The 27,356-nt window shown below is 47.5% G+C and overlaps 1 protein-coding gene across 5 annotated transcripts in view; it reads left to right on the top strand.

Annotated features, from left to right (window-relative positions):
* Nucleotides 1–231: 231 nt before the first annotated feature.
* The window catches only part of SETBP1 (SET binding protein 1), a 367,943-nt gene continuing 340,818 nt past the window's right edge, over nucleotides 232–27,356 (top strand). Inside the window, exons 1-2 of one of the 5 annotated variants that reach the window (XM_044243069.1) lie at nucleotides 232–332; nucleotides 20,833–21,483. In XM_044243069.1, the coding sequence (XP_044099004.1) occupies nucleotides 20,998–21,483 (486 nt within the window). In that variant the 5' untranslated portion in view covers nucleotides 232–332; nucleotides 20,833–20,997. Of the gene's footprint in view, nucleotides 333–932; nucleotides 967–1,530; nucleotides 1,607–16,624; nucleotides 16,673–20,826; nucleotides 21,484–27,356 lie in introns of those variants that run through there. The other 4 variants (XM_044243064.1, XM_044243065.1, XM_044243066.1 and 1 more) reach the window with 4 other exon arrangements.

Genomic DNA, 27,356 nt, shown 5'->3' with positions numbered 1-27,356 from the left:
TGTGAATGTGATTACTCCAGGACTCCTCGGGCTCCGGAGACGCCATTTTCCCCCTTGATATCTCTCTCCATAAATCGGTGGCGCGGCGGAGGCGGCCGCGCCGGGCGGGAAGCGCGGGGCCGGCCGGGGCGCCCGCCGCTCGCCGCCGCCTCCGCGCGCCCGGGGGCCCCGGCGCCCCCCGAGCGAGGGCGGCCCCCCCGCGGCTCGCCGTTTGACAGATGCTCATCGCCATGGAGTTGCCGCAGCAGCACCTTTGGGGGCTCGGGCGAGCGACGGGAGCCGGGATCTGAGCGAGCGCCGGGGCCAGCGGAGCCGGAGCCGCCGGGACATGGGTGAGCACGCGCCGCGACCTTGGCCCGGGAGCACGGCGCCCAGCCTCCCGCGGCGCCGCGGGCCCCCGCACGCCCGGGGCCGGGGGCGGTGTGTGTGCCCTGTATGCAAAAGTTAACGTCGCCTCGCCGGGGCTTTGACTTTGCACCGGGCGGGAAGGGGGAGACGGGGCCGAGGGGGCGGGATGCCGGTCCCCGCCAGGCTGCGGAGGATGGGCGCGATTCCGGCCCGCCCGCGGGTGGGCAGCGATGCTGGCTCATTTGGAGTGGCCCGTTGGTGGCGGCGATGGTGGAAGCGTCGGGCGGGAGGGTTGGGAGCTTATTGAGTTTCGCCTAATCTGATCCCCCCCCAGCCCCCCCGCCTTTTGCACCCTCCCTCGGTCCAGCCGCGGGCTGCGGGGGCTGGCGGGTTTGGCGTTGGTGGAGTGGACTCGGGAGGGGGAGGGGGTAGGGAAAGGGGTGGGAAGCAGCGGGATATATATATATTTTATTTTGGGGGGTCTCTTTGTAACTTGCAGGTTAAGTGGAGCTAGAGAGCTACATTGTAACCTAGTTGGATGGGGGGGGGAGGTGTATGAGAATCTAACGTGTCTTTAATAGAAAGAAGAACAGGGAAGAAGTGGTCCAGCCGGCGAAGGTTGGTGTGTGCTTGTGTTGTGGCTCTGTGTTAGTCTTTCTCTTAAAATCTTAATCAATGGATCTGAGTCTCTTTCTCGTGCTCTCCGGTTTTGGGACTCTGAAAAGACAGGAATTCCCTTAAAAGCAGACGACTGCCTTTTTTGAAAGCACGCATTGTGTGTGTTTCTAGAGGAGCCCTGGGCTGGAGAATTAACGGCAGGCTTCCCCGTTCGGTGGTTTCCAGTGGGAAATCACTCCGGAAAGGGAGCCCTTCAGTATCGATTTATTGTTTTTGTCTTTCAAACCATTATCTCTTTGGCTAAAATACTGTCTGAGAAGTTCCACAGAGACAGAGTCAGGTAAACTGGACTGGGCAGATCTTCAGCAAGATGGTGATAACGGTGATGCCGTTTTGGGTGTCTGTTTGTGATGGAAGCATTGCTGGGTAATAGCGATTTCTGATCGGTAGAGCATGCTGGTTCTAAAAAAATAAGTGACTGCCTAAATGCTGTCTTTCAGCCCCCCTCCCCTACACGCTGCATACACCCCTCCTCCCATGACCCACACGCTTACAACAATTCTGAAATCGGATCCAACTGGAAAGATTTTCTTTGGAGATCGGAAAGTTGTGCAGTTGGAAGTGGAAGATGAGGCTAGAGGTACCGGGGGTGTAGGGAGGGGGGGTGTTCTGATTGCCCCCTCCTGCTGAATTGATTCTTTATGTGTGTGTGTGTGTGTGTGTGTGTGTGTTCTGAGGGTGTGTATATCCATCTAAAAGGACTGTTGAGGGAAGGATTTCCGATTCGTTTCCGCTTCAAATAAACTGTCCTGATAATCTCATGGTTGGCGTCTAATGCTAAAAGGCCAATTTGTGTGGCTCTTTATCGCCTCAGAAACTCTTCCAAAAGGGTGGGTTATTCTGGAATTCTATAACAGCTACTTTTCCTTCTAAGCCCCCACCCCCTACCCTCCACTATCCACACCTTTTTCCCCCTTGAGTTCAGTTGGAGTCTGTGGTCTTTAAGAAAATCTAATACTACTTGTTTTCCTCTTACATTATTTTTTGTTCTCTTCCTTTTCATTCTTTTGCTCTTTATCCTGTTTTTTTTTTTATTTCCTTGTAGATTCGTACAAAAAAACTCATTTCATAAAGTAGCTGTCACTAAAACTATCTTACTGTTGGGGACCCACCTCCTACCCTCCTTTAGTTCACACAGGTAAATCTGATTCGCCCCATTCAAACTCATCTTCATTTGCAAAACGTGTGTATATGCGCGCGCGCGTGCGCGCGTGTGCGTGTGTGTGTGTGTCGGGAGGTGGGAACAGGAGTGGAGTAGAGAAGAGGAACGTGGAGAGGAAGGGTGGTGTTCTGTGCAGGCCACATCTGCAGCACTGGGGCCCGACCTGCACGGTCTGGGAGAGTTTCCTTTGCTTACCCCAGCTTGTCTGGCCGGGATGGGGAGGCGGGGCCAAACCGGCCAGGGGCGTGTGAGGGAGGAGAAAGTTTGTAGCACTTTAAAATGTAGCCAGTTTACAATCCCTGGTCACTCCCTCCCCCTTCTCTCTTCTGTGGCTTCCACCATCCTGAGACTCCTGGAGGGAGGCTTGATCTCCTGCCCTGACGCAGGAGTCCAAGGTTTCAGAGCGAAGTTGAAGATGTTGTGTTTTCCTCTGTACTTCGTGAAATTGTCTGCTACCAGGGAAGGGCGTTAAGACAGATCAGAAGAGTAAGGTGGAATCTGAGAATATTTGCAAACTTCAGGGAAGGTAGCCTGAGAATATAGGGAGACCAGGTACTCTGAAAGTGCGGCTTTGCCCCTTATGCCTCCTCCCCCGGTAAGACAAAAAAAATCTTAGTCTTGGGAAGTTGAATTGGTGCAAAAGCTGGGCTGTGGGCACGGCTAGTCACTCTAGTAACCTGAGCTGGGCTGGGGGAGGTGGTGGTGAGGGAATGCATTCGGGAGCCAGAGGAGGGAAACGGACTTGTCGCGCGGAGCAGGGAAAATAGACGCGTCACTGGAATAAACAAACTGGCCTTGGGGGAGGGGATGGCTTGTAGCGAACGTAAGGGGGCGTGGCTGAAAGGCAGCAGTAGGGTAGGAAGGGGCCACTTCTGGCTTGGGAGAAAATATCAACTGCCTTATATGTTCATAAATGGGCTAGGCAAGTGAAGGGGTGTAATCCGATCTTTTGTATGTTAACATCACAGTGTTACATAGGAAGGCGCTGCTGGCAGGCCCAGTTTTGGACTTCACACAGGGGAATCCTAGGGGTATCCCTGAGTGAACCTCTTCAGTGCTAGGAGGGCTTCTGGTCATGTACTTGCATTATTCACAGCAAGGTACTTTGTAAATCACAAAGTAAATCACAAATTTACTTTGTAAATCACCTGACCAAAATAAGGGTTGTGAGAAAGAGAAAAACAGTGTTTGGAATATTTGTAGAATTTAGTTGAAAACAGTAGGTGGGGAGAGGCAGGAGGCAGGAGTTTGCTGAAGAAGAAATAAATAGGTAGGCATTTCCCCTGGATTCCTGATTCCATTTTTGCTGTTATCTTGACTTTCAATTCCATTAGGGGCTGAATCGATACTTCTCTGGCACAAAAACGTACCTCTAGGAGAGTTCTTTCAAGCTGGTCATTATTTTGAGATGTACTTCAATCTCTGCTCCAAAGCTTCTCTGTAATATGCAAAAGGAGGAAGATGAGAGTGGTTAATGCATGGGACGTCCTTTCTGGATTCTTGCAGAGACACTGAAACTTGGCTGGGCCTCAGCCTCCCAGAATGCCAGTTTTTCCCTTGGAGACTTGAAGTTTTAATTGAAACCAGAAAGCTATTGAAGGCAGACCCAGCCAATGAAACCTTGTTTTCTCTGCTGCTCAGGAATGGGAAATAAATAATTTTTTGCTGATGGCATTTCAAGTTGCTTCAGTTCTGTTCTTGCCAGAAGAATGGGGTAAATTATTGTTAACACATAGGCATTGTCAGGAGTTGCAGGGCTTTAAAAAATGGGTTGGTGTTATTGAGTTTACTCAGGTCCCCACTGGAGGTCTGTGGGGAGGGGCGGGGGAGGGGGGCTACTCTTGTCCAGGAGCGAAGCGTTTCTTCCCTGAAGAAAAGGAAGCCTCATAGAGTCCTTGCCTCACATCACTCTGCTTGGTCCTTCGGATCCTGTGATGAGGGGAACAAAGCCATTCAACTTCCCTTCCATTCTGTGATCTATTATGAAACCTGGGGAGCTTCTTAAAATGGTTTAAGCCAGGATTAAGGGAGAACCATCACCATTTTACGTAGCGCCTTTGGTTTGAGCTTCTGTTAGAGCTATTTCAAAGGCAACCCTGGTGTTTTGCAAACTCTTCATCGAGTTGCAGACACTTTGGGTCGCCTAACACTTGATAAATGCAGAAAAGTAAACACCAAGTTATCTACCCCATGATTACTTACGGAGGGTAGATGCCAGCTTACAGTCTTATTTCACTCTGGGTTTTCATGTCCATTTTCACTTAGCCTTCAGCTGGATTCTGATGTCCACTTAGACATAACCAGGTTGGAGCAATATGAAGTGTGTGGGGAACCGTGACCTCAGATGACCAAGTGCAAGTTCATGGGCCCTTAGAATTCTTATCTGGAATTTTCAAAGTTCTTTCAAAGTTTTAGGTCAGAGCAGCATCCCTCTCAAGGTTGGTTTTCTTATCCTCAGAGGGTGCCCTCCAAGGTTGAGGGAGCATTTTTTAAAGCAGCCTTTGGCTTACAGTTGACTTCCAGTTCACTTCAGAGCAAATGATTCCAGGGTCACATGGAGAGTGAGAGCAGAACTGAGGTCCACAGGACACCTTTTGAGGAAGCAGATAGCCCTTCCCAGGAGCTGATGATGAATTGTGGTCCACAGACTCTTGAGAAATAATTGTAAGCGAAGTCAGCTGAGCTGATCCCTGGCAGGCCTAGGTGTCCACCTTTCTAAGTGCTATGGGGGTGGGGGCAGGAGAATGAATGGATGGTAAGCAGATAAGAATTGGCAGAACTTTCACCTGGGACCCCAAGGCTCTGTTAAAGTGTGAACCTGAAGTGACAAGATCTGCTTCGGATCCTGTCCTTAACTACCTCCCAGCTAAAGGACTCTTGGCAAGCTATTTAACCTCTTTGAGCCTCAGTAACCTAATCAGGAAAATAGGGATAAACATGCTTACCCTGCCTACTTCACAGGGGTTGGGAGGATTAAATAATACCAGCTAATTTCTGTAATTGAACTCTGAGAGGATTTCCATGCTGCCTCCTGGAAACTGTGCCTGGGATTATTGTCGCCATAGCCCAGAGGTTAATAACCCTCTGGTGTGACCAGAAATGCCTATAGGAGCCCTTGGGTTCTAAGACCGTTGGGGAATACTTGTTTTCTGCTCATGAGTTGACTCATAAGAAAAATGTGTGCATACATGTTTGAAATCAGTTGAATTATTCGATGCCTTGAATAAGCCGTGTGTATCTAAGACTCAGAGTCTCAGATAATAGGCAGTTTGGGCTCGCAGATTTTGGGGCTCAGGAAATGTTCTTCACTAGGAATGAGAGGAACAAAAGGAAAAAGACATGGAGATGCACAGAGTCGGGGCAAAGAGGGAGAGAGAATGAGAGGAATACTCTCCATAAGGAGCCCCAGGGGCTGAGCAGTGGCATCTAGGTCGAAGTGTTTAGCCTCTCTTAAGAAAAGAACTCCTAGGGGCGCCTGGGTGGCTCAGTGGGTTAAGCCGCTGCCTTCGGCTCAGGTCATGATCTCAGGGTCCTGGGATCGAGTCCCGCATCGGGCTCTCTGCTCAGCAGGGAGCCTGCTTCCCTCTCTCTCTCTCTCTGCCTGCCTCTCCATCTACTTGTGATTTCTCTCTGTCAAATAAATAAATAAAATTTAAAAAAAAAAAAAAAAAAAAAAAAAAGAACTCCTAGCAGGATTGCCTCTGTCCCAGCAAACCTAGTACATTGTCCTGAGTCAGGAAAGTTCTTCACAATCAGTTTGCTGCGGGCCTCCCCTGGATTGCTTCTCTTTCTCTTTCCCATGATTCCTGGCTGGCCCTGTCCAGCAGCCTGTATGCACCACGCACCAGGCAGTGTTCTCCAGTGATCCCCATTTTACACAACACTTGCTGACCTCTGCTCCCATCAGACCTGTTTCCTCGCTCACCTTGGGCCCTCTGGATGTGTGTCCGCCTCCGCACCTGGGCTGGCTCTGTGTGGCTGCCTCCTCTCTGGAAGGTGTCCCGATGGGTCCCTTTTCGCTAGAGCACGCACCTCTTAGGACATCAGACGAGCTTTCAGCTCTGCACCCCGGTCTCCCGAGCACTTCGGGTCTCAAGCACTTGCCTGGCAACCGGCTCGCAGCTCATGCTGCCTTGCTGTTTGTTGTCACTACCGCCCTTGGCTAGGAGTCCTTCAAGAAAGGGACCAGGTTGGCCCCACGAGGGGCTCCTCCTTGGGAGTGAGTTCCATGCCGTGAATGAATGGCAGAATTTATGCAGAGGTAGAATATTAAAAGCAAATGTTTAAGGTGCGCCAGAGCTCTGCTCCGTGAAGGAGCACAGTGTGCACCTCTTACACAGAGTGAATGAGAACCACTTGTGTTAATGGCTTTTTATACTTTTGGCTATCTTTCAGGGGCAATCACCCACTCCGTCTCTCCCTCCAAGCCTACGAGGTAATGATGTTTTACCCCATGTACATCCTACCATCCGTGGCTTCACTCATTCATCCAATCATCAGCTGTTTCTGAAGTGCCTCCTAGAGCCTTGTCGGCACACTAGTGTACCCAGCTCTTGGCTTTCTCTGAAAATTCCAGTTGCTTTTTTTTTTGTCCACCACACTCTTTTTGGCACTTAACCATGCAATCTTCTTTGTTGCTTTAGTCCAAGTGCTTGCCCGCTCCTCGGTGACTGAGCAAGCCTGGCCGCAATGGAAAGGAAGCTGGTGCAGAGAAATGCACTCGGCGGGGCAGGTCCAGGGTAGGGCTTGAGGGAAGCAGGCCGTGGGCTGGGCTGGCCACCTGTCAGCCTCTGATGGAGGACGGTCTGAGCTGCCTCTCTTGTCCCTTGCTAGAGGCGTCCTGAAGTGAAAGAGTTTGATTGCTATGGAAGGAGGGGACCATTCTGAAATTCAGTGATTGTGTACCTAAAAATGTCCCAGGGATCTTGAAGCTTTTTTTTTCTTTCTTTCTTTTCTTAAAACTCAGAGCTCCTCAGACCCATTTAATGGCACCCCAACAACCATCCAAACCCATCCCACTGAGGAGTTGTATCCTTTGATAAGTGTTTGCTGTGGCGGACAAGTTCAAGAAATGGACATAGGATCAGCAGATGCTCCCCAGTTAGAACCAGAGAACCAGACTTAGGGGATGGGAATGGGGACCGGGAGAGGAGGAGGTAGATGGTGAACTTAGTAGGAAGAAACACCATAAAGAATACAACAGAGAGTAGTGTGGAAGGAAGACAAGGATTGATTCTCCACATCGTTTTTGAATACTGGCTCCCTTTGGTGAGAGAGCTGCGCGGAGACAAGGAGAGAGTGCGGACGGCTTAGTGAAGGCTGCTGCCTCCTGCGCCAACGAGGCATCTGGAATCTGTTTTCATGGACCTCTTGGATCTGGGGGGGGGGCGTTATTGTTTTGTGTGGATTCCACTGGGCATGGAAGCTGAGGCCATGCCTGTGGTCCTGAGCTGTCCTCTCCATCCCCATAGCAGAGTCTGCCCCTGCTTTGGCTGTGTTTGGGTTCTCTTCCTGCACTTTGAGGTCAAAGATCGTGTTCCCCAGTCTGTCCAAAGCCAGAAGCCTCTGTGATTTGGGTTGGGGTGCGATCAGGAACGTTGGGCTTTGATCTGAGGCCCTGTGAAAGTTCAGCAGGAATTCTTACTCACTGAGGAACACACACTCACTGAGGATGTATTGTATTTAGGAAGAGGGAGGTTCTGCAAGCCACCAAGATGAAGCAGTTCTTTTTACGCTAAAACTTACTTGGGATAGGTATAGAAAAAACAGAAAGCAACACCATTAACCTAACTTGGTGAAAAGCAATTTCTTCACTGTTCCTTCTATCTGCCAAAGATTTTATAGTTCTATCAGTGGAAAGAAGCTGCTTGAGTTTGAACTTGGGGCTGGAGAGATGGGGAAACTGGAGATTTTGAATTTGATTGATTCAAAGCAGTAGCCTGATGAGAATACTTATCAGAGGCAGTTGGGACACCATTGTTGTGCTTGCAGCAGAATAATGAAATCTGGGTGACAAGTCCTTTGCAGTTGTTGGTGGCTCTGCCTGTGACCTATTATTTGAGGAATGAGAGCTTTGATTTTTTTTTTAAGTATGGATTAATAATGATGGCTAGAAATTAGAATGACTTGTTTTTAAAAATTTTTTAAAAAGATTTTATTGATTTGATAGACAGTGAGAGGGGAGCATGAACAAGGAAAGTGGGAGAAGGAGAAGCAGACTCCCTGTTGAGTAGAGATCCCAATGTGGGGCTCGATCCCAGGACCCCAGGATCATGACCTGAGTGAAGGCAGACACTTAATGACTGAGCCACCCAGGTGCCCCAAAAAGAATGATTTGTTTTAAGAATCCTGTGGACCTTCTTTCTGCTCGTTATTTTGTACTCAAGAGCTTGCTTACAGTGAGTTTTTTGATCCACAAATACTTATTAAAATCCTAACATTGCCGCTGTGCAAGCCATTGTTCCTGATGCTTTTAGGTGGATAGGGTCTGGTAGGAGACATGACTTTTGCCCTTGGTTAGTGGACACTGTATCTGTAGAGACATACATAGCTCCAATGGAAAGCTTCACTCTGCAGCTGAAGTGGGAGCATAATCTGATGGAATTGTACTATTTGTATGATCAGGAGCAGTCAGGGAAGGCTTCGAGGAGGATGTGGTGTTGGGTGTGACAATAGAATTGGAACGGGGGAGGTTCTTGGTGGGTAGAATAGCTTTGGCACAGGAGCAGAGGTGGAACAAAGTTCATATGTGCATTTGGCATTGCCACAGGCAAGCAAGCGCTAATCACGAGGAAGCAGGGCAGCTGGCAGGGGCCAGACAGCCCTGACAATGAAGGTCCAGCTGGCTGAGGTTGGTGGGCAGATCACCCATGGGAGGCATCTTGCTGGTGGGAGGTCCACTCAGTGGGAAGGACCAAACCCTGGGCCCTCTAAGTTGGACGCACCGTCTAGCTGTCCAGAGTTTTCATTCATACTCATCAACTTTTCAGCCCTTTGACTCAACAGACTTTGTTTGCTCGTTGCCACTTACACATGCATGTGACCAGACCCTGATGGGCCCTGGGGGGATGCCAAGAGATGGAGAGGACACTGTCTCCGCTTTCAGTCTGGTAGAAGACTTTGTAAGAACTTATGAAAACCAGGGGAGGCGTAGCAGAGGACAGTGACCTAGGACTAAATGAAGTGCGGTAGGAACCCAGGGAGGGCCAGAACCTCGGGGGTTGGGCAGATCCCAGAGAGCTTGGGGAGCAGGTGGGGCATGGGCTGAGTCCTGAACAATGGGACATTTTTGCATACGTTCAGAGCCCCAGAGAAGATACTCGTTTTGTTAATGTAGGGACAGAAAGAAGATCATTTCCTAGGGACCAGTGTTCTGTGCAAGGTCAAGGGAGCAAGACAGATGAAACGGGGTCCTGTGAGAAGAAGGCTAAGGCTGCATGTTGAGATGGAGGCCACGACCAGTTTTCAGAATGCAAGGGGAGTAGACACAAGGACCAGAAGGATGTGCCCATCAGAAAACGTTCATACATACCACACAAGAGAGAACCCCGACATCTGACTGTCCCCTACACCACTGGGTTTGTCAGCTACCAGCTCTTTGGTCTGGTCAAAAGAGGCATCTTTAGAATAAACAGTAAACTGGGACGCCTGGGTGGCTCAGTTGGTTGGACGACTGCCTTCGGCTCAGGGCGTGATCCTAGAGTCCTGGGATCGAGTCCCACATCAGGATCCCAGCTCCATGGGGAGTCTGCTTCGCTCTCTGACCTTCTCCTCGCTCATGCTCTCTCTCACTGTCTCTCTCTCTCAAATAAAAAAAAAAAAAATCTTTAGAATAAACAGTAAACTATATACAAGCATTCAGAGTAGGGATCAGCTACTCTGGGGAACAACAGTGCTCTGGTGCTGGTATTCATCAGCAGGAGTTTAATGTACCGTTGGAGAAGGACATCTACACGTTTTCATAACAGTGCAGTATTTAAATGGCAGTCCAAGATTGCTGAAGAAGGAATATCGTCAAGGAAGGGAAGTGCCGCTAATATTTGTTGAGCTCTGATAGGCCCAGCATCCCCTCTGCGGCAGAAGCACAGACAGGCAGGTGTCAGGTTATACCGTAGATCCGAATGGCAATGAGCAAAGCAATTGTGGAATGAGATGCTTGAGAAGTTGAGGAACTTGAATTAGGGCTGAACAGGGAGTGGGGTCGAAACCAGAGGCCCTTGAGAGAAAGACTAGGAAACTTCTTATTTGTTGGATTTTTTAGTTTTGCCCCTTTGCCTTCATGGTAGGCCTATCATTTTTGTCCCCAATTTATAAATGGCGGGGTGGAGGACCAGAGCTTACGTTGACCCCTAACTCTGGGTATTTAAAGACTGGTGGCATTATGAGTCAGTGGGAAGTAAGTGACATTTGGAGTCAAAGAGCACTACTTCAGTGATTTAAATTACTTCCTCAACTTCAGTTTTTTAATCTTTAAAATGGGCGCATCATGGGGCACCTGGGTGGCTCAGTGGGTTAAGGCCTCTGTCTTTGGCTCGGGTCATGGTCCCGGGGTCCTGGGATCGAGCCCCGGATCAGGCTCTCTGCTTAGCAGGGAGCCTGCTTCCTCCTCTCTCTCTCTCTCTGCCTGCCTCTCTGCCTACTTGTGATCTCTGTCTGTCAAATAAATAAATAAAATGGGCGCATCTCAGGGTTAAATCCAATAAAAATCCTGAAGTACCCATTGTATCCTAGATACATGTTAAAACTTAGGATCCTTTTCTTTGCCAGGTGGCTCTCTCGCTTCTGCTTGGACGGGAAATGTGATCACACGGTTCCTTCTTACAGGTCTGCCATATTTCAGCTCCTGGGGTGCTATTCTGCGTATGTTACTTCCTGTTGTCCTTGTACAGTTCTGTGAAAAGACTAGGAGGGCAGGTGAGAGAGCTGATACCCAGGATTGGAAGTGATGTGGTGAGTCAGACGGCAGACTGGTCTTGGAGCTCGTATCTGTAGAAGTAGCCAGGGCTGCTGGATTAAAAGCCAGCATCACCTTTTATTTTAAAGAAACATTATCCCGTGAAAGTAAGACTAGGCTTTGGAATCGTATAATCCCTGAATTTGATTGTGGATCTGGTAGAAAGAGTGCGGGCTCATGAGCAAATTATTAACCTCTCTGGACTATTATTTCTACATCTGTAAAATGAGGACAGGTCTTCTGTCATGTGCACGCACACACAACTCTCTCTCTCACACTCACAAATGGTCAGCAGCTGGGCTGCTGTTTCGATTAAACTCATCATGCCTGTTGAGGTCATTGGTTACGCTCTCACTCCCGGCGAGGGTGGGCTTTCCTTGACTGCATGGAGGTCACAGGCACCAGGTGATATGCAAGAGGTAGAGCTTGCCCTACTAACTTGGAGACTGGCCCGGCCAGCGCTTTAGAGATCTTACCCCAGGGGCCCCAAGGCTCATGCTGTTGTGCTGTGTTATTGGTTCCCAGAGGAGGCACTGTTTTTGAAGCTAGAGCTGAAACTGTTGGTTAAGGCACAGTGTGCAGCTTTAGGCCTCAGGAGTCTGATTCTGCTTGTCTCCCTGTCATGGGGATCCCTGAACACCGGGACTACTCCTTCGTGCTGCATTCGGCTCAGCCAGATGAAAGCCACAGACCCAGCATGATCTATAAGGAGGTGGAAGTTAACCAGCCCAGCCTTTGGAGGACTCTGGTTGTCAAGTTGCAGGGATAAGGCTTAGCACCCGGGAATATCAGAGCTGGAGGGGGTCGCAGAGTTTACCTAATTGCATCCCTTCGTTCTATGGATGGGGTTGGGGAGACACAGGGAGAAAAAGGAACGTGCCCAAGGCCACTAACTCCAGTTGGCAGAGCGGGGAATTGAGCCTGTAATTTGTACTAAACTCAGTCATTTTCCTCCATAAGACAAACTGGGAAGAAGAAAAAAGCAATACTCAAACAACATCAAACACTCAAGTTAGCAGGTGCAAATTAAACTATTTGTATGTGCTTCCCATTGTATAGGGAGATTGGGGAGGTTGGCCTCCAACCCCTGTCCCTCAGGCTTTTCTTGGGATCTGTGAAGAGAGGCAGCAATTAGCCAAATACTAGCTTAGATGACACAGACTGGGGAGGAAATCACATTTACCAAAAAATTTGAGTGTCCACCAAGGTGATCCCAGCATGTTCTTTCATAAATATCTTCTTTAATCTCCAATTACTTCTCAAAACAACCCTTGAGGTAGGTTTATAACCCAGTTTCCAAATGAGACTTGAATAGTGTAAACCTATTTTCTAGGAGCAGTTAGTAAGTGGGAAAGAGAGGCTAAGTAATCGAAACATGTGACATCAGATCGGTGTTCCTTCCATTCTTCTTTTCAAGGGGAAATGTAGCTTGGACACTGGCTGTCGGCTCCCTACTTTGTGTGCTCCTTGTGCTCTGAAGTGTCTCAGAGATCCATGTGAAACCCAGCCCCTACCACTGTGGAGTTTCTGGTCTGGTGGGAGAGATAAATAAGTAAAGGGAACATTGTAGTACACTTTGCCGAACGCTTGGATAGCAGAATGCCCAGGGAAGTGAGAGCAAGACCATTTGTGAGTGTGAGAGAGAGAGTTGTGTGTGCGTGCACATGCTTGTGTACACACAACAGGAAAAGAATGGAAAAGGAAGGTCTAAACAGCCTTCATGAAGGATGTGAAAGTTGACCCAAATCCTGAGGATGACTTCGAGGTGACAATGTAGAGAAAGGAAAAAGAGCAGCCAGAGGAATTAGTAGGGAATCCCATGAAGCAACGCAAATCAGGGGACTTTGGGGGAGCCATAGCTCAGCAGGGACCGTTGGGGAATGTGGGGGCGTGTGCAGCACTGAGGCAGCACTGCTTGGTGGAGGCTATCTGTGGTCAGGAAGCTACCACCCGAGTACCTGGTAGAAAGAAGCCACTGAATCTGACCTTCATTCTTTGCTGTGGGCCACTGGTGTGTATGTAGGGTTAGAGAGCCATGATGCAGAGCTGCCCTTGCCCTCATTGATTGAGAGCTGAGTAAGGGTTGGGTCACTGGATCAGTTTATCAGTGTTTATGGAGCATTTACTCTGGGTATTTCTGCCGCAGGAAGGATTTCAGGGATGCATCACTCAGAGTCATGGGCACCTCAGTCAAATGGCTTTTGGTGGCCTCTGACACAGTCTCTCATTCAGCATTTACTCAGCAAATAATTTGGAGTGTTGCTCCATGGATCAGGGGCTGTGCTAGGCTCTGGGGATTCCACGGAGAGCCAAGCAGATACAACTCTTACCCTCAGGGGCTTACCATCTAGTGCGGCAGGAGACAGGGTACAGAGTTACAACCAAGAGCATCACGCGTGTTTATAAAATATAATAAATGCCAGTGAGGAAAAGCTCTATGCTCTAAAGGCACAAAATAGGGACTCCTGATACAGTCCCTATTTGACCTGGGCCTGAGTAATGAAGACCTTAACTCAAGGGGACAAGAGGAGGTTCCAAGTCCCATGCCAAATCTGTCAAATGGGAAGGGCCACTTCTGACTCCCCACCTAAATACCTTGGGTGACATAAAGAAAGATGAACACTCATCTACCCCCCAAACCAAAGTCAGACTGCCAATCTCCTGAAAGTATCTGAGAAGGGACTCTTAAAGCTTTAGGCCAGTGAGCCTAGGTTGAAACACATTAGCTTCCCTATCTGTGGTGAGGTAGAATTACACTCCATCCTTTTATACCATTTGCCTTCTAAGATTGGCAATGCCTAATTTCTGTTAACTAGAAAAATCAGCAGTCATCAGGTCTGCATGGGCGACTTGAGTAAGACAGCATCCCTCCTACCATCGTTACACATAGTATCAAAGTCTGCAGCTTTCAGGAAACAAATGGACTAGATAGAAGGAGGGAGGTTTGGGAGGAGTGGAAGTAGGGTGTTGACTTCTGGGCATAGGTGGGTCAAGTCCAGCTCTGAGGGAGATATAAGGAGCCTTGTCACAGGGCCTAGTAGGCATTTCAGCTCTTCAGAGTTTGAGAGCATCTGGCATCAGAAGTCCTCAGAGTCCAGCAAAATAGTCACAGATAGATGTCTACTGTCAGTGGTGTTCTAGTAAATGCTTAATGCCTTGTTCTCCAGGTTTGTTTTTAAGCTGCGATTTGTGGAGTTTGCTGATTCCTCTGGTGTAAACGCTCCTACCACAGCAGGTTTTCAAGCTACCAGCTTGACCCCATTGCATGTGGAGTTGGGAAGAGAGATACAGGACAGGCTCTCAGGGGCTGGCTCTGGCCCATTGCTGTTCCTGTTGGTGAGAATCCGAGATGATGGGGTCACTGATAGCAGCCATAGCCCTAGAGAAGGAGGATTTGAGTGCCTTCCAGATGGAGAGTCCAAAGCAGCCCAGTGCTTTCTCTGTGGGTCAAGATTGCTCTGTAGGACACTTTCCTCATTGAGAACATGAGCAAAGAGAAAGAGCCAACATGAGGCCTTAGAGCGAAAAATACCCAAGTAAGGTAAAAGGAACAGTATCAGGAACATTAGTTATTACAACTGCAGAATAAGAATTTTAGGAAGATGCCAGATATCTGCGCAGGAAGAAACGTGGCCCTCGTGGGCTAGGAGCACAAAGGAACAGAGGGAGGACGCTGGCATCAAAAGGCATCAGAGTCGGCTGGAAGGAGGATGAATGAGGTCGAGAAAGAAGAGCGGGATACAAGCTGTGCAGTAGCAGAGGGAGACAGCCACGGGAAATCGAATTCTGTTGCTATTATGGAGGGTCGTTTTACGGTTTGTGCTCACTCCCATAGCGCAAAATCAAGAAATGGCAACGTGAGAGAGAAAATGAGGGCAATCGAGGACAAAGATGGGAATCTAAAGTGAGGGTTCTGGGGAAAAATTGAGAAAGAAGCCTAAGACACTGAATAGAAGAAATATCTAAAGGAATGATCGAAGAGGATATTCCCAAACTAGCAAGAACCTGCCTCTGTAAATCCAAAAGGCTCATCGTATCATGGGAAAAATAAAAGGAACGAGATCCATGCTATACTCATTTTGTCGTTAATAAAATTCTAATGGAATGGAAGGAAAATCTTCGACTGTAACAGCATAAAACAAGGTGCCTACAAAGGAAACAGACTAGGCTGGCCTCCATTTCCTCCTCTGTTACCTCAGATGGTAGAAGATGGTCTTCAGAGTTTTGAGGGAAGACGGAAGAAGTGCCTTATGGGGATTCGCAGAGCACAGAACTGACTGCAGTGGGGCTTCAGGGGAAGCGTTCTGGGGGAGCGGGGAAGGTCAGGAATGAGGGGGAGGACTCTTCCTATATTTGTGATTGTTTGCCTCTAAGACTGTATGGGGTGCAGGTGTTATTTTTAATTTTATAAGGAGCATGTGGTTCTATTAAAAAAAAAAGATAAAAGCTATAACCTAATAAGGTAGATCAGGAAGACATTTGTTCCATCTTGTTGATGAGACATAGCAGCCCAGAGAGTGCTTATGAAGGCTCCTATTTGACAGGATTAGGTCCAGAATCCACATATCTTGAGTTCTGTTAAATATGCCATGGGGCTCTGCCGGTTCCACCATATTGTCTCTTTGGAAGGCAGCAGTCGTGCTGACGGATGGCCTGCGTGTGGGTAGTGTCCTGGGAGCAGAGCAGATGGGAGAGGTGGATGATGGTCAACCAGCATTTCTTGAGTGTCTGGTATGTGCTGGGCACTGTGCTAGACATGGGGATTGTCAGCATGAAGAAAGAATGTATTCCCTGGGACTCATTCAGGTTCTGAGACACATCTAGCCAAGCAGGATTCCCCTGATCCCTCAGAGAAATAATTCTGAAGGTTCACACCGTCTAAGTTGGAGTGCCCCCATTGGTCCGTGGCTGTGTAGGGTAAAGTTAGAGGCTTGAGTCTTGAAGAGCCCTCCCTCCATTCATTGCTGAGATAAGTATGGAGTAAGGGACTCCGAGTGGCCTGTGTAACAGTCACTGTGGGTGGCAGAGCCAGGCAGGAGCAGAGGGCACGTACCTGGACTTCTCCGCACCATGTTCTCTTCTAACTCACCACTCTGGTTCTCGCCCCTCTGTTTCCATGGGACCTGCTGGGCAGTTATTTCCTTAGCAAGTCTGATTCCTCCTATCCCCTGTCACCAGGTCCTGCAGGCAGCCATGGAAGGGTTAACTTTAGTTGGACTGGGAGCCGGAGCCAAGTACAGAGTGTCCATTGTGCACCCGCCCCCTCCGCCCCCTTCGGAGGAGTCGCTGACTGCTGGAATGTGACAAGGCAAAAGGTTTTCACCTTGCATTGGCTTCCCTCCCCTGGGAGTGTGCAAGTGGGTGCTTGTGCTCACGCTCACGTGTTGGCAGGGGTGCACCGCAGGAGAACTCTCAGTTGTCTCCCAGACTCCCCGAAAAAAGCGAACTGTGAATTTGGGGTGTCAGGTACGTGCCGGGAAGAAGGCAAAGGAAGAACAACAGCTCTGTGTGCTGGTGAAGTAAACAGACAGGTTGGGTTTCTTTGCTCTTCACTTTTGAAAGCTTCTTTTTATTTTTTTAAGGTGAGAGGGGGTGCGTGTAGACGTCGGGGGCTAGACTGTAATCCTCAGCGTGGATCGTGTGAATTTTGCAGAGGGTGCTTGGGCGGGCAGAGCGACAGTGGGAGTCCTTAGGACCACAAGCCTTGGACTGGCTGTCAGGGAGCTTAATTCATTTTCTTTCAGAGAGAACTTGAAGTCCTTCAGGGGCCCCGTCCTGCACCGGGTGCTGAAGCGAATGTAAGAGTTGTAAACCACATTTGGTCTCAGCCTAAGACTGAATGGTAATCGAGGAAGGGAAATACAATTTGTGTACTCAAAACAGCTAGAAGACAATGCAAGACTAGGATTTAGTGGCAAGCTATCCAGCCGGGTGCAGTGTAAGACAGGCCAGGGCGTGGAGGCAGAGGTCCAGAATTTATAAAATGTTGCCATGGAGAAGTAAAGACTTGGGCATTGACCTTGAAATATGGGAAGGCTTCAGATCTGTTTGTTTGTTCATTCCTTCTTGTGGCAGACATTGGGAGAGGACCAACTGTATGCCAGTCATATTGCGTGGGTAGGTAGAAGGGGATATAGGAAAAGATCCTGTAAAAATACCAAGGGGGAAGAATTCTATGTGTGTGTAATGCCACTGTGGGGACTGGTTTGATTTGAACAGGGAATGCGAGTTGGTGGCCAATGAGCCCTAAGACTGGATTCTTAAGGTGAGACCAGTGTGCAGAGACTGGAAGTGATGTGCTCCTGAACCCTGGGGTGATTGAAAGTGCATTACTGTTTGATCTCTGGTATTTATCATGTCATAGTCAGACTGCCCTGGTTCAGGTCCCTGTGCAGCAAGAATTGAATTTCTGCTATGCCTCCACCTGGTCCCCCTGCCTCTACTATCAGGTTCCATTAATTCATCCCTTACACTACATGCTGGAATTATCTTCCTAAAGCGCAGCTTTGATAGTGCCCCTTTCCTACGGACATCCCTTAAATGGCTTCCCATTACCTGTAAGATAAAATCCAGCTCATTAACATTGCAGGCAAGGGTGTCCCTGATCTGGCCGTACCCTTTATCTCCAGCTTTACCTTCCACCGGTCCCCATTTCGTACAGCACCTCTTGGCTGAAAATCAGCAAGATGCTCTTTCCTGAGCGTCACCCTGCAAGCTCCTGCCCCAGGCCTTGCCTCATGCTATCCCTTGTGTCCTCCTTCTTCCCACTTGACCTGTTGCTGAAGCCCTTGAAGGTCAAAGCCAGATTGTGGGCTCTCCTTGAAGCCTTTCCCTGTGCTTTCCTGTTGATTTATCTCTACTTTGTCCAAGGAGGAAACATTTTTCTCTTTCCTTTGTTTCTCTCCTTTACTATCGCTCATGTAAATATCTGCTCTGTTTCAGTCATTTTCCAGATCCCTCTTTGAGAATAGAAGCTCCCTGAGGAAAGAGACTGTATTTCCCTTCTTATCTTAGGATCTTGACTGGAGGAGAACTGAAAAACAGATTGTTGGATTTTCATGTTTGGCAAACCTCTTATGACTTGAGCTTTAAGTTTTGGGGCGTGGTCTTCTACATCAGTTAGTTAACGATTTCTACCTTCAAACCTAAGGAATTCTGAAGGGAATCTTTTTTTTTTGAATGGAAGATACTGTCTTCATAATATGCCCATTGCACACTGCTCTCCATTCCCCCGTAGTCCGGTTTCATCATCTCGTTTTCATCACAGAACCTGCAGTAGTCATTCAAAGTTCCAAATGGATTTCATTTAGGAACTTCTAGTGGAGAACTTGTGTCACGTTTTCCCTGACACAAGGATAGTTTCATCGTACATACCTGGGAATTAAAAGGTAATGATGAAGATTCCTGCCAGGAGAAGTAAACCACTAGGCACTACCATAAAGCATGGTTTGCAGTTCCGATGGATTTGAGGGTACAATCCATTTTTTTTAATGGATTAAAACAATGGAATTTATTATCTTATAGTTCTGGATGTCAGAAGTTGGAGATCAGTTCCATTGGGCTAAAATCAAGGTATTGGCAGGCCTGCATTCTTTCTGGAGGCTCTGGAAGAGAATCCGTTTCCTTTCATTTTCCAGCTTCTAGAGGCTGTCCACATTCTTCAGTTTGGCCCCTTTCATCATTTAAGATCTCACAGTTGCAGGTCTTAGGTCCAGGTACAAAATGGCTTACTGTTTTTCTATTCCAGGTTTCGCAAGGTTGAAATCAACCTGGACAATTGCTGGACAATTGCTGCTTGACAAATAGGAACACATTCTAAGGCATCCGGATGTCTCCTCCAACAGCTAGTATGGTGTGCGATGCCAGAATGAATGTTGACTTGAATCTGACTTTTGAAAAATTATATAAAGTTTTGGGGTGGTAGGCAGACCAGTCTAGATGAGACAAAGAATCTTATAAGTAAAAGAATCTTCAGTGGTCATTGGGTCTCACTGCCCTCCCCTGCCCCTAAGTGGGGACTTGGTCCCTTTTATAGCCTGGGGCACAGGTGGCTGTTCAGTCTTGGTGTGGCAGATTCAGGGAAGTTGCTCTCACTTTCAGTCTGTCTAGAAGCCTCTTCTCTTCTAGAAATGCTGCATTCACTGGGTTTTCCCCTAAGAGGAAGCAGTTGTAAATGTGTCTTTCTGCAGGGCCGAGCAGTTTCCAGGAGCCGAATACGCACCTGGGTTCCTCTGGGGAGCAGGTTCACCATTGCAACCCTGGCCGCCTTGCTTGGCTAGCTTCCTCCCAGGATGTCGGCTGAAAATGTCCTGATTCCAGAGGGAGAAAATACATGCCTAGTCTCCAGGCTTTGTTTTTGGCTGTTCTGAGTGTGCCTTTGCAACTGTTGTTGGGCATTTTCTGGTCAGCACAGGTGCTGGTTAATACCTTATACGTTGCTGGGCTCCAAGGTAGAAGCCGAAGGTGTGTGGTGGTAATGTCTTCTGCTGGGAAACCTCAGCGTTTTGAGCCACTTAAGAAGGCTCGAGTGTGATCTCACCTACAGCCTAGGGGTGGAAGGAGACGGAGGATTGGAGTTTTGTGTGGCCCCAGGGCTCTCAGTTTTCTCTTGAGGATGAGCATTGAGCTTCCTTTGGGGCTTTGAAGATGATGAGTCTGAAATTGGGACTAATGGGGCATGTGGTGAGTAAGGCTGAGGGATAGTTTAGCTGGTCCTGTGATGGTCTGACCCCACTGATGTTTCTAGTGTCCTCTGGGAAGAAGGCAGAATCAAAGCTCCCGGGTTGGAGAGGTGGAGAGGTGGCAGAACCATTCCTGGCATTTCCAAAGGCCTGTGAAATGCTCCCTCTCTCTCTCTTTTCTCTTTTTTGTTGCCACGAAGACAGAATGCTACTTCGTTTAAGGACCAGAGAGGGAATTAAAACTGTCTTGAATGGCTATTTTTATCTAAATAATTGATCATGATTAAATATCTTTTGTGTGGACAAAAACATTTTTAGCGATTGTTTTGCATTAATCACAGCATTCGAACTGATTCTCCACTGAACTCTTTATGTTTTCCTCTTTCAAGCCTGCATCTAAGCTCTGCGTTTGTTTTAAGAAATAAAGATAATTTTGTGTAATTGAAATAATTTAGCATGAAAAATGATACAGAAAGAATGGTCAGGAGGTTAGCTAAGTGTGCTTCCTCCAAGATGATGGAGGGCTTCGCCCCGGGCATGTCAGGGGCGGGGGAGGTGAGGGGGTGGTGTTCAGTTTGCAAACTGTTCTCCACGTGTGAGAGGGAAGTGGTACAAGAAGGCAGCCCAGCCCCGGTCCCACAGACCTGCCTCAACACTTCAGACTTCCCTTTCGTCATGGTTGGTTTTGATGGTGACTCAGCTCGCTGTGGCTTCAGTATATAAAAAACTTCTAGCTTGTTATTGGACTGGAGGACTTTGCTTCTCTTATCTTTATTCTTGGGCCCACAGCCATAAAAATTAACAATTCAATGAAAGGGGTGTGTGTGTGTGTGTGTCCCGGCCTCCCTCATTGCCAATAGAATCCAATTTGGGGATATGCATTATTTTTTTTTTCCCCCCCTGATGGCCATAGACTAGAGGGAAGGGGCTTCTGGAACTTAGATTGAGTTCTTTTTGAGGTCATTTTCCTTCCTGCCATGACTAATTATCTCTCTGCTTCTCAGTTGCAGATCTGACCTCTTCTGAACACGTGGCCGTGTCTCCATCCCTGGGACTCTGAACCCAGCAGCTGGACCACTTTGTCCTTGGGATTTTGGGTGTCCTCTCTTCTTATCTTTCCCCTTTCCTCTCTTCTCTCCCACCTCCTGAGAACTCCTGAAGACTGTAGGATTGTCATGGAGTCCAGGGAAATCTTAAGCAGCTCCCGGCAAAGGGGGGACGAGTCGGAATTCCTGCCTGTCTCCTCAGCCAAGCCCCCAACTGCCCCTGGCTGTGCAGGAGAACCTTTGCTCTCTGCTCCAGGAACTGGAAAGGGGATCCCAGTGGGCGGAGAACGCATGGAGCCAGAGGAAGAGGATGAACTGGGCTCAGGGCGGGATGTGGATTCCAACTCAAATGCAGACAGCGAGAAATGGGTTGCAGGAGATGGCCTGGAAGAACAGGAATTTTCTATCAAGGAGGCAAACTTCACAGAGGGCAGTCTGAAGCTGAAGATTCAGACCACCAAGCGGGCTAAGAAACCCCCAAAGAATCTGGAGAACTATATATGCCCACCTGAGATCAAGATCACCATTAAGCAATCTGGTGACCAGAAGGTGTCCCGTGCTGGAAAAAATAGCAAAGCCACAAAGGAGGAGGAAAGAAGCCACTCCAAAAAGAAGGTAGGGAGCGCTGTTTTATAGGGGTTTTTTTTTGTTTTGTTTATTCATCTTTGCCATTCTCCCTCCAACTGTTAAAGGTCTGTGTGCTTCTTACTTATTTATTTTGGAATTATCAATTTCTTTGATGGAATACTCAATGCCCTCCAGGAGAAATGCCTCTGATATCTTGGTGTAGTTTCTAATTTATTATTATCTTCTACCCATATGAAAATCAATAGCTACTGGAATGATAATTCTGGAGCATTCCTATTTATTGTGTAGCTGCCAAGTGACTGGGTCAGACCTGGCTAAGCTGTGACAAAATATTTGCATCTTTTCATATAGTTAACAGTGGGATGTTAAAAGTTTTTGGTCACGGACCTATATAACCTCCTTTTGGTTTCAGTTACCGCTGTAAGTCTTTCTAAAACAGTCAAGTCACTCACTGGACTGAGGAAGCCATCTTCATAGTGATTTAGGCTGTTAGACAGCTCGGAGATCATTGCTCTGAAAACCACTGGTGAGCCCTAGGAGCTCAAGCTGGAAAAAGAGAAAGGGGCAGGAGACTGACCCGAATCTTTGTTTAACACAGTGTAGATTTTTAAAGATTGGGTGTTGAATGACCTTGGTTGGCTGTCACTTTCCTCTTGAAAGTCAAACAGGTGGCAAGCAGCTCTCAAGATGATTGCTGGTGACATTTGGTTGGGAATGAATGGGTCCAGGTTTCATTGCATTTATATCACAGGGTGTTACATTGACCTCCCTTCTTCAAAGTGGTACGGCACCCTGCCGTGATAGCAGGGAATGGCCCTAGTCTGGGAAGTGTTTGTCCCCAAAACTCGCTGGGGTTCATGAATGCCTCTGAAAGGAGCGCTGTTGTTTTCAGAGGTTTCGGGTTCAGGGTGGTATGAGTTCATCAGCATCTTTGTAACTTTCCCCCACATCTTATTTGGGCTCTAGACATGATGGATTAGCTAAAAACAGCACATGTGCATGACCCTCTCTCCTTTCTGACTCAGATAATCTGTAACATTTTTGTTACTAGTGGTTTTTGAGCTTCTCAATAGTCGCTCTCAATAGAACCGCTAGGAATCTTGTTCTTTCTTTGGTGTGGGGCTTGTGTCCTTCCTCATGCTAAGTGTTTTGACTGATGTGTTGCATTTAAAATCCAAAGACTTGGATGAGAAGAGATTTCCTAGGGTGACCAGTACCTTCTAGTTTGTTCAGACTATCCCAGTTTTAAGACCCAAAGTCCTGCATACAGGAGCCCCCTCAGTCTTGGGCAAGCCAGGACAAGGGGTCATCTTATTTTAACATTTGAAACATGTAATAATTTTTAGAAGCTAGCTTGTTTTTACAGGGCATAGAGGTAGGGTTTTCCCTCGCCTGCCCTCATGACAAGTTGCGGTGATTTCTGGGGTCTCTGTCATAAAACCCAAGATTATCTCGATGCTTGTGGAAACTTCAGAAATACTTGCAAGAGAATGCAACCGTTCAAATTAGGCTACACTTAGAAAGTGAGGCTTTGCTTTGGAGTTTGGTCTCTTCAGCTTTGAAAATGAGCATCTTTGTCTCTGGCCACTGAGATGGCCAGTTCTTTGTGTATTGTTGGATTTTTGTGTGGGTGGGTAGTCTTGAAAACTGTGGTAACTGTTTTCCCTCCATCCCCCTCACTGCCAGGACTTGAGCAACAGCCCACAGTTTGGGGTACGCAAACTCAAATTCATTACCCTAGAAAGAGCTCCCTTGTCCTGATCAGGTATGACTTTACCTACAGCCACAGAACTGTTCCTAAAGGTAACCTTCTGCCTGTTGGAATGCCCCAGAATAAAATTCTCAATTTTATGACATGGGGATGATTTCAAAGCTACAATGTGCAATATCTGAAATTCTCAAGCTTGTCATCCTCACCCAAAAAGCTGGATATCCTTTGTGTACTTTATTGGAAGGAGGTGAAATCACTTCTTTGAATGGGTGACTTACCAAGTAAGTGTTTCTAAGTCTTAGAAATTGGAAAGGACAGAAAGGAAGGGGAAGGACTGAAATTCGGCTCATGGAGCTGCGTTATGCTGACACTGTGATGGGAAGATCTACACAAATTTTGAATATTCCTCAGAGCTTGCTTCACGCTGTACTTCTCCATCATTCCTACCTTTATTTATGCCTGCAGCTGTTACTTTCCAGAAACGAATGCATGAAGTGATCGGTCCTGAGCTTTAATCACTTGATAGATGGCAGAAACATTCTCTGATCCCTACTGGATCAGAGTGTTAACTTGATTACTTTGCGGAATTCCCACTGGTTTGAAAAGAGGGAGTTTGCAAAAGCCAAACTTGAGGTGGAGAAGTAGAAACCTCGCTTACTGTTTCAGTGCCGCGAACCTGGAGAAGTTACTTATATCTATGAATGTGAAATATGTGATCAGTAACTTGGGATGGAGGCAAGGATGAGGATGGCATATGGTAAGCAACAGATGAGTGGTCGGACTCTACAATCTAGTGTTCTGGATTTTTTTTTTTTTTTTTTTAAGTACTCTACCTTGAACTCATCACTGTGAGATTAAGAGTCTCGTGCTCTACTGACTGAGCCAGCCAGGTGCCCCCCCCTTTTTTAATGAGGCAAGCCACTTACTGAAGAAGTGTGGATGGAGTGGCCCCTGGGACTAGGTCCTATGTTGGGAACAAGGAGGGAGGCTCTGTTGAGCTGATCTTTGAGTTGGTAGAGATGCCCGCTTGGGAATCACCTGAAAGTATGTGTTGACTTAGAACAGGGGTCGGCAAACCAGTCTGTGGGCCAAATCTAGCTCCTGGCCTGTTTTTATACAGCCCACAGGCAAAGAATGGTTGGAAAAAAATCAAGCAAAGAATAATATTTTGCAACATGTGAAAATTATATGAAATTTAAATTTCAGTGTCCGTAAATACAGTTCTGTTGGACTGGAGCCACATCTATTTGTTTACATTTTGACTGCCTTTGCGCTCAGACAGCAGAGTGGAGTGGTTGTGACAGAGACTGGATGTCCCACAAAGCTTAAACTGTGTTCTATCTGGCCCGTACCAAAAAGGAAAAAAAAAATGTTGACCCTTGATTTAGGGACAGGACATAGAGTTTCAGGATAACAAGGATTTTGTTTGGCTTTGTTTCTCATGATTCTTCCTCCAAACTTGGAGGCTGGGGGGTAATTGGGTGTTACATCATTATGTGCTTTTTTTTTTTTTTTTTTTCCCCAGACCAATTAATTTTGTTCAGCTCATTGTTTGACAGCCTTAGGCAAAGGCAGCTCATACTGGATCCCAAATGATTTTCTTTTTCATTGGTTTTTGTAAAAAGCACACTCTTTAGGCTAATGATAGTTTTCCTTACATATCACAGCTAGTGTTTTGCTAGGCTAAGTGTATTTCTGTGTGTTCTGCTACTTTGGGGTGAAGGTGTCTTATGTGTGGCATCCTCTAGAGCTTTATTCCAAGTTTCAAACTTGACACCAATCCTCCAGATCAGAGAGAGCCATTATAGATGTCCAGGCAACATGGCCCCTTGAGTGGTAGGATGGTAGGAGGGGACCCATGAGGATACCCCTTCACTGGCTCCAGGATGGATGGACTCTTTCTCACCAGGGGCTACGTCCCCTCTCTTCCATGTGAAATTAGGATGGCCACTGAAATGCTATATGGAGGTGGGTTTATGATGAATGAATTTACGTGAGGTGTAAGAGCCACATTTGGTGAGAAGTGGAGGCTGAGAAGAGCATTCAGAACATATTCCAGAGCCTCAGAATCATCCGTTGGATGGACCTGCATTGCAGATGGACTCAGTAAAGGCAACTCCCTCCTTACCACAATACCAGCATTGTTGCAATGTTAGACTTAGCCAGGCAAGTGCTGAAGTAACATAAGCTTCATGTAGTTCCCTTCTAGGTCACTCAGTCAAAACAATAGAAAACACAAGCCGGAATCTCTAGAAGCAAGTTCAAGTACAGCACGTGAGCATAGCATGTTCCAACAGTGACAGGTTTTGGAAAGGCTCTCAGCTAGACAGAGCTTAACAGCTCTCCTCTTTCCCGAGGACTTCCCGTAGGAGTCAGGGACACCCGTAGCGTGAGGAGAGGGGACTCCCTTCAGTGACCCAGGCTGGGAGATGCGGGTGGTCATCTGCACCAACTGGCTTGGTGGCTTTGCATCTGGAGGATAAACTTGTTGAAGTCCCAGTGTCTCTATCTGTCAAATCGAGATGCCGATTTCCACCTGATATAACTCAGTGGAAGATTTTAGGAAGAATGTGTAATTGACAGAGCACACATCGTAATAAACAGTTCGGATCTGTGGAGCTGTGTGGCAGGCCCCGCTGCTAGCTATTTTATATGGATTCACCTTCACTGTTTGTCCTTCCAACAGTCTTGCCAGGCAGATATCACCCACTTACAGATGAGGAAGTTGAGGTTCATTTGCGTCAAAAAAGCAGGAACCCAGATGGGCAGGGCTGGTCTTTGAAGCGGTTCTTCTATACCCCCAAACTAAGGCTGTATTCCAGTCCCAAAGTGACCACACTCCAAAAGACCACTGGAACGTAGGGATCTAAGCACTGGGACATTTCTTGCACACCTTCCATATTAGTTAGGGTGACAGAATCACCATCCGGTATATCGTCCTTAATTCCAAGCGTTCCAGGATGTTGGAGAGAAAAATTCAAAGCCTCATGAGTTAAAGTCTTGTTTTTTCTTTTTCCTTTGTTCTTCTTTTGACCAAAATACAACTTCTGTTTCATTTCTTTGGATTTAGTTTTCCCTTCTCGCAGCTTCATCAGGAGAATCTATTTCCTCCAACAGCCAAGAACTTTAACCTTATATCCACCAGTGACCTGCTGTGGTCCTAGAAACATGCTCGGGATTTGTTCTTGGCAGTCCCCCCCGACACCATCTTCATTTGTCTGTGGAAAGATGCTAGCATTCTGCTCTGAGCACTTCTGACCCTCCCTTAGGAAGTTCAGTAAGTTGGGCATTCATTTACTCATTCTATAAATAGTATTTTTTTTTGGTACCAAACACAAAGTTTGGATGTAGATGGGAAGCAAGGTTGGCATCAGATCGCGGGGAGTGATGAGCGTCAAATAAGTAACTGGGTTTGCGTTCAAGTTGGTAAGTGATGGGAATGCTCAGTGGACTTTGAACTGGGGCAAGAGAAGGGTTGGGGGCTCTGGGAACATAATGACAGGGATTCAGGGCAGAGAAACTTAAAGCGGAGCCTTTAGGTAACACTAATGTTGGGAAAGTTCTTTATTTTTTTCCATAGGGTGCGGAGAGGCACATTTCTCTCTCAAGCCTCTGTGGTGATGGCATTTTAGTGTATTAGGTCTTTGGAAGTGGGTGTAGGGAAGGGGAAGAAGGTAGCTCAGAATGCCTGATACCTGACCGCCATGCCCATCATCTCCTCTGCTCTGGCGGTGGCCCTGGGCATCCAGCAGAGAGCCTTCCTCCCTCTTTGTGACTCGGAGTGTCCTTCCCTTGCCATCGTTTTGCCCAGCAGCCTCTCTGGTCCCTCCTGTACATCACTTGACTGTGGGCTTGCCCTCCCTTCTTCTGGGGGTGAGAAGGTGGTCTTTTCAACTTCTGGGGCTATGGGCTTCTTTCCCCCACAGGACCCTGGACTCAAACCTGATAGGAGAGCAGGGCTTGCCAGCTTTTCTTCCCAAGAGGCTGAATTTCCCTTCTTGTTTAATTTTATGTTTTCTCTCTATAGATTTTTTTTTTTTTTTTTAAGGAGCACATTCCTATTTATTCATCAGTGGGCCTGAAAATTTTCTCTCCTGATAGGTTTCTCTCAGTTATTTTATAGCTAAAAGCTGCATGAAGGGTGGTGAATGACCCTCTTCATCAACTATTTGTCTCCAAGAGGCCACAG

The sequence above is a fragment of the Neovison vison genome, chromosome 3 (assembly GCF_020171115.1).
Source record: "Neovison vison isolate M4711 chromosome 3, ASM_NN_V1, whole genome shotgun sequence".
Taxonomy (NCBI): Eukaryota; Metazoa; Chordata; class Mammalia; order Carnivora; family Mustelidae; genus Neogale; species Neogale vison.
Note: the sequence above shows the minus strand (reverse complement) of the source record. Positions and strands in the feature narration are given on the sequence as shown.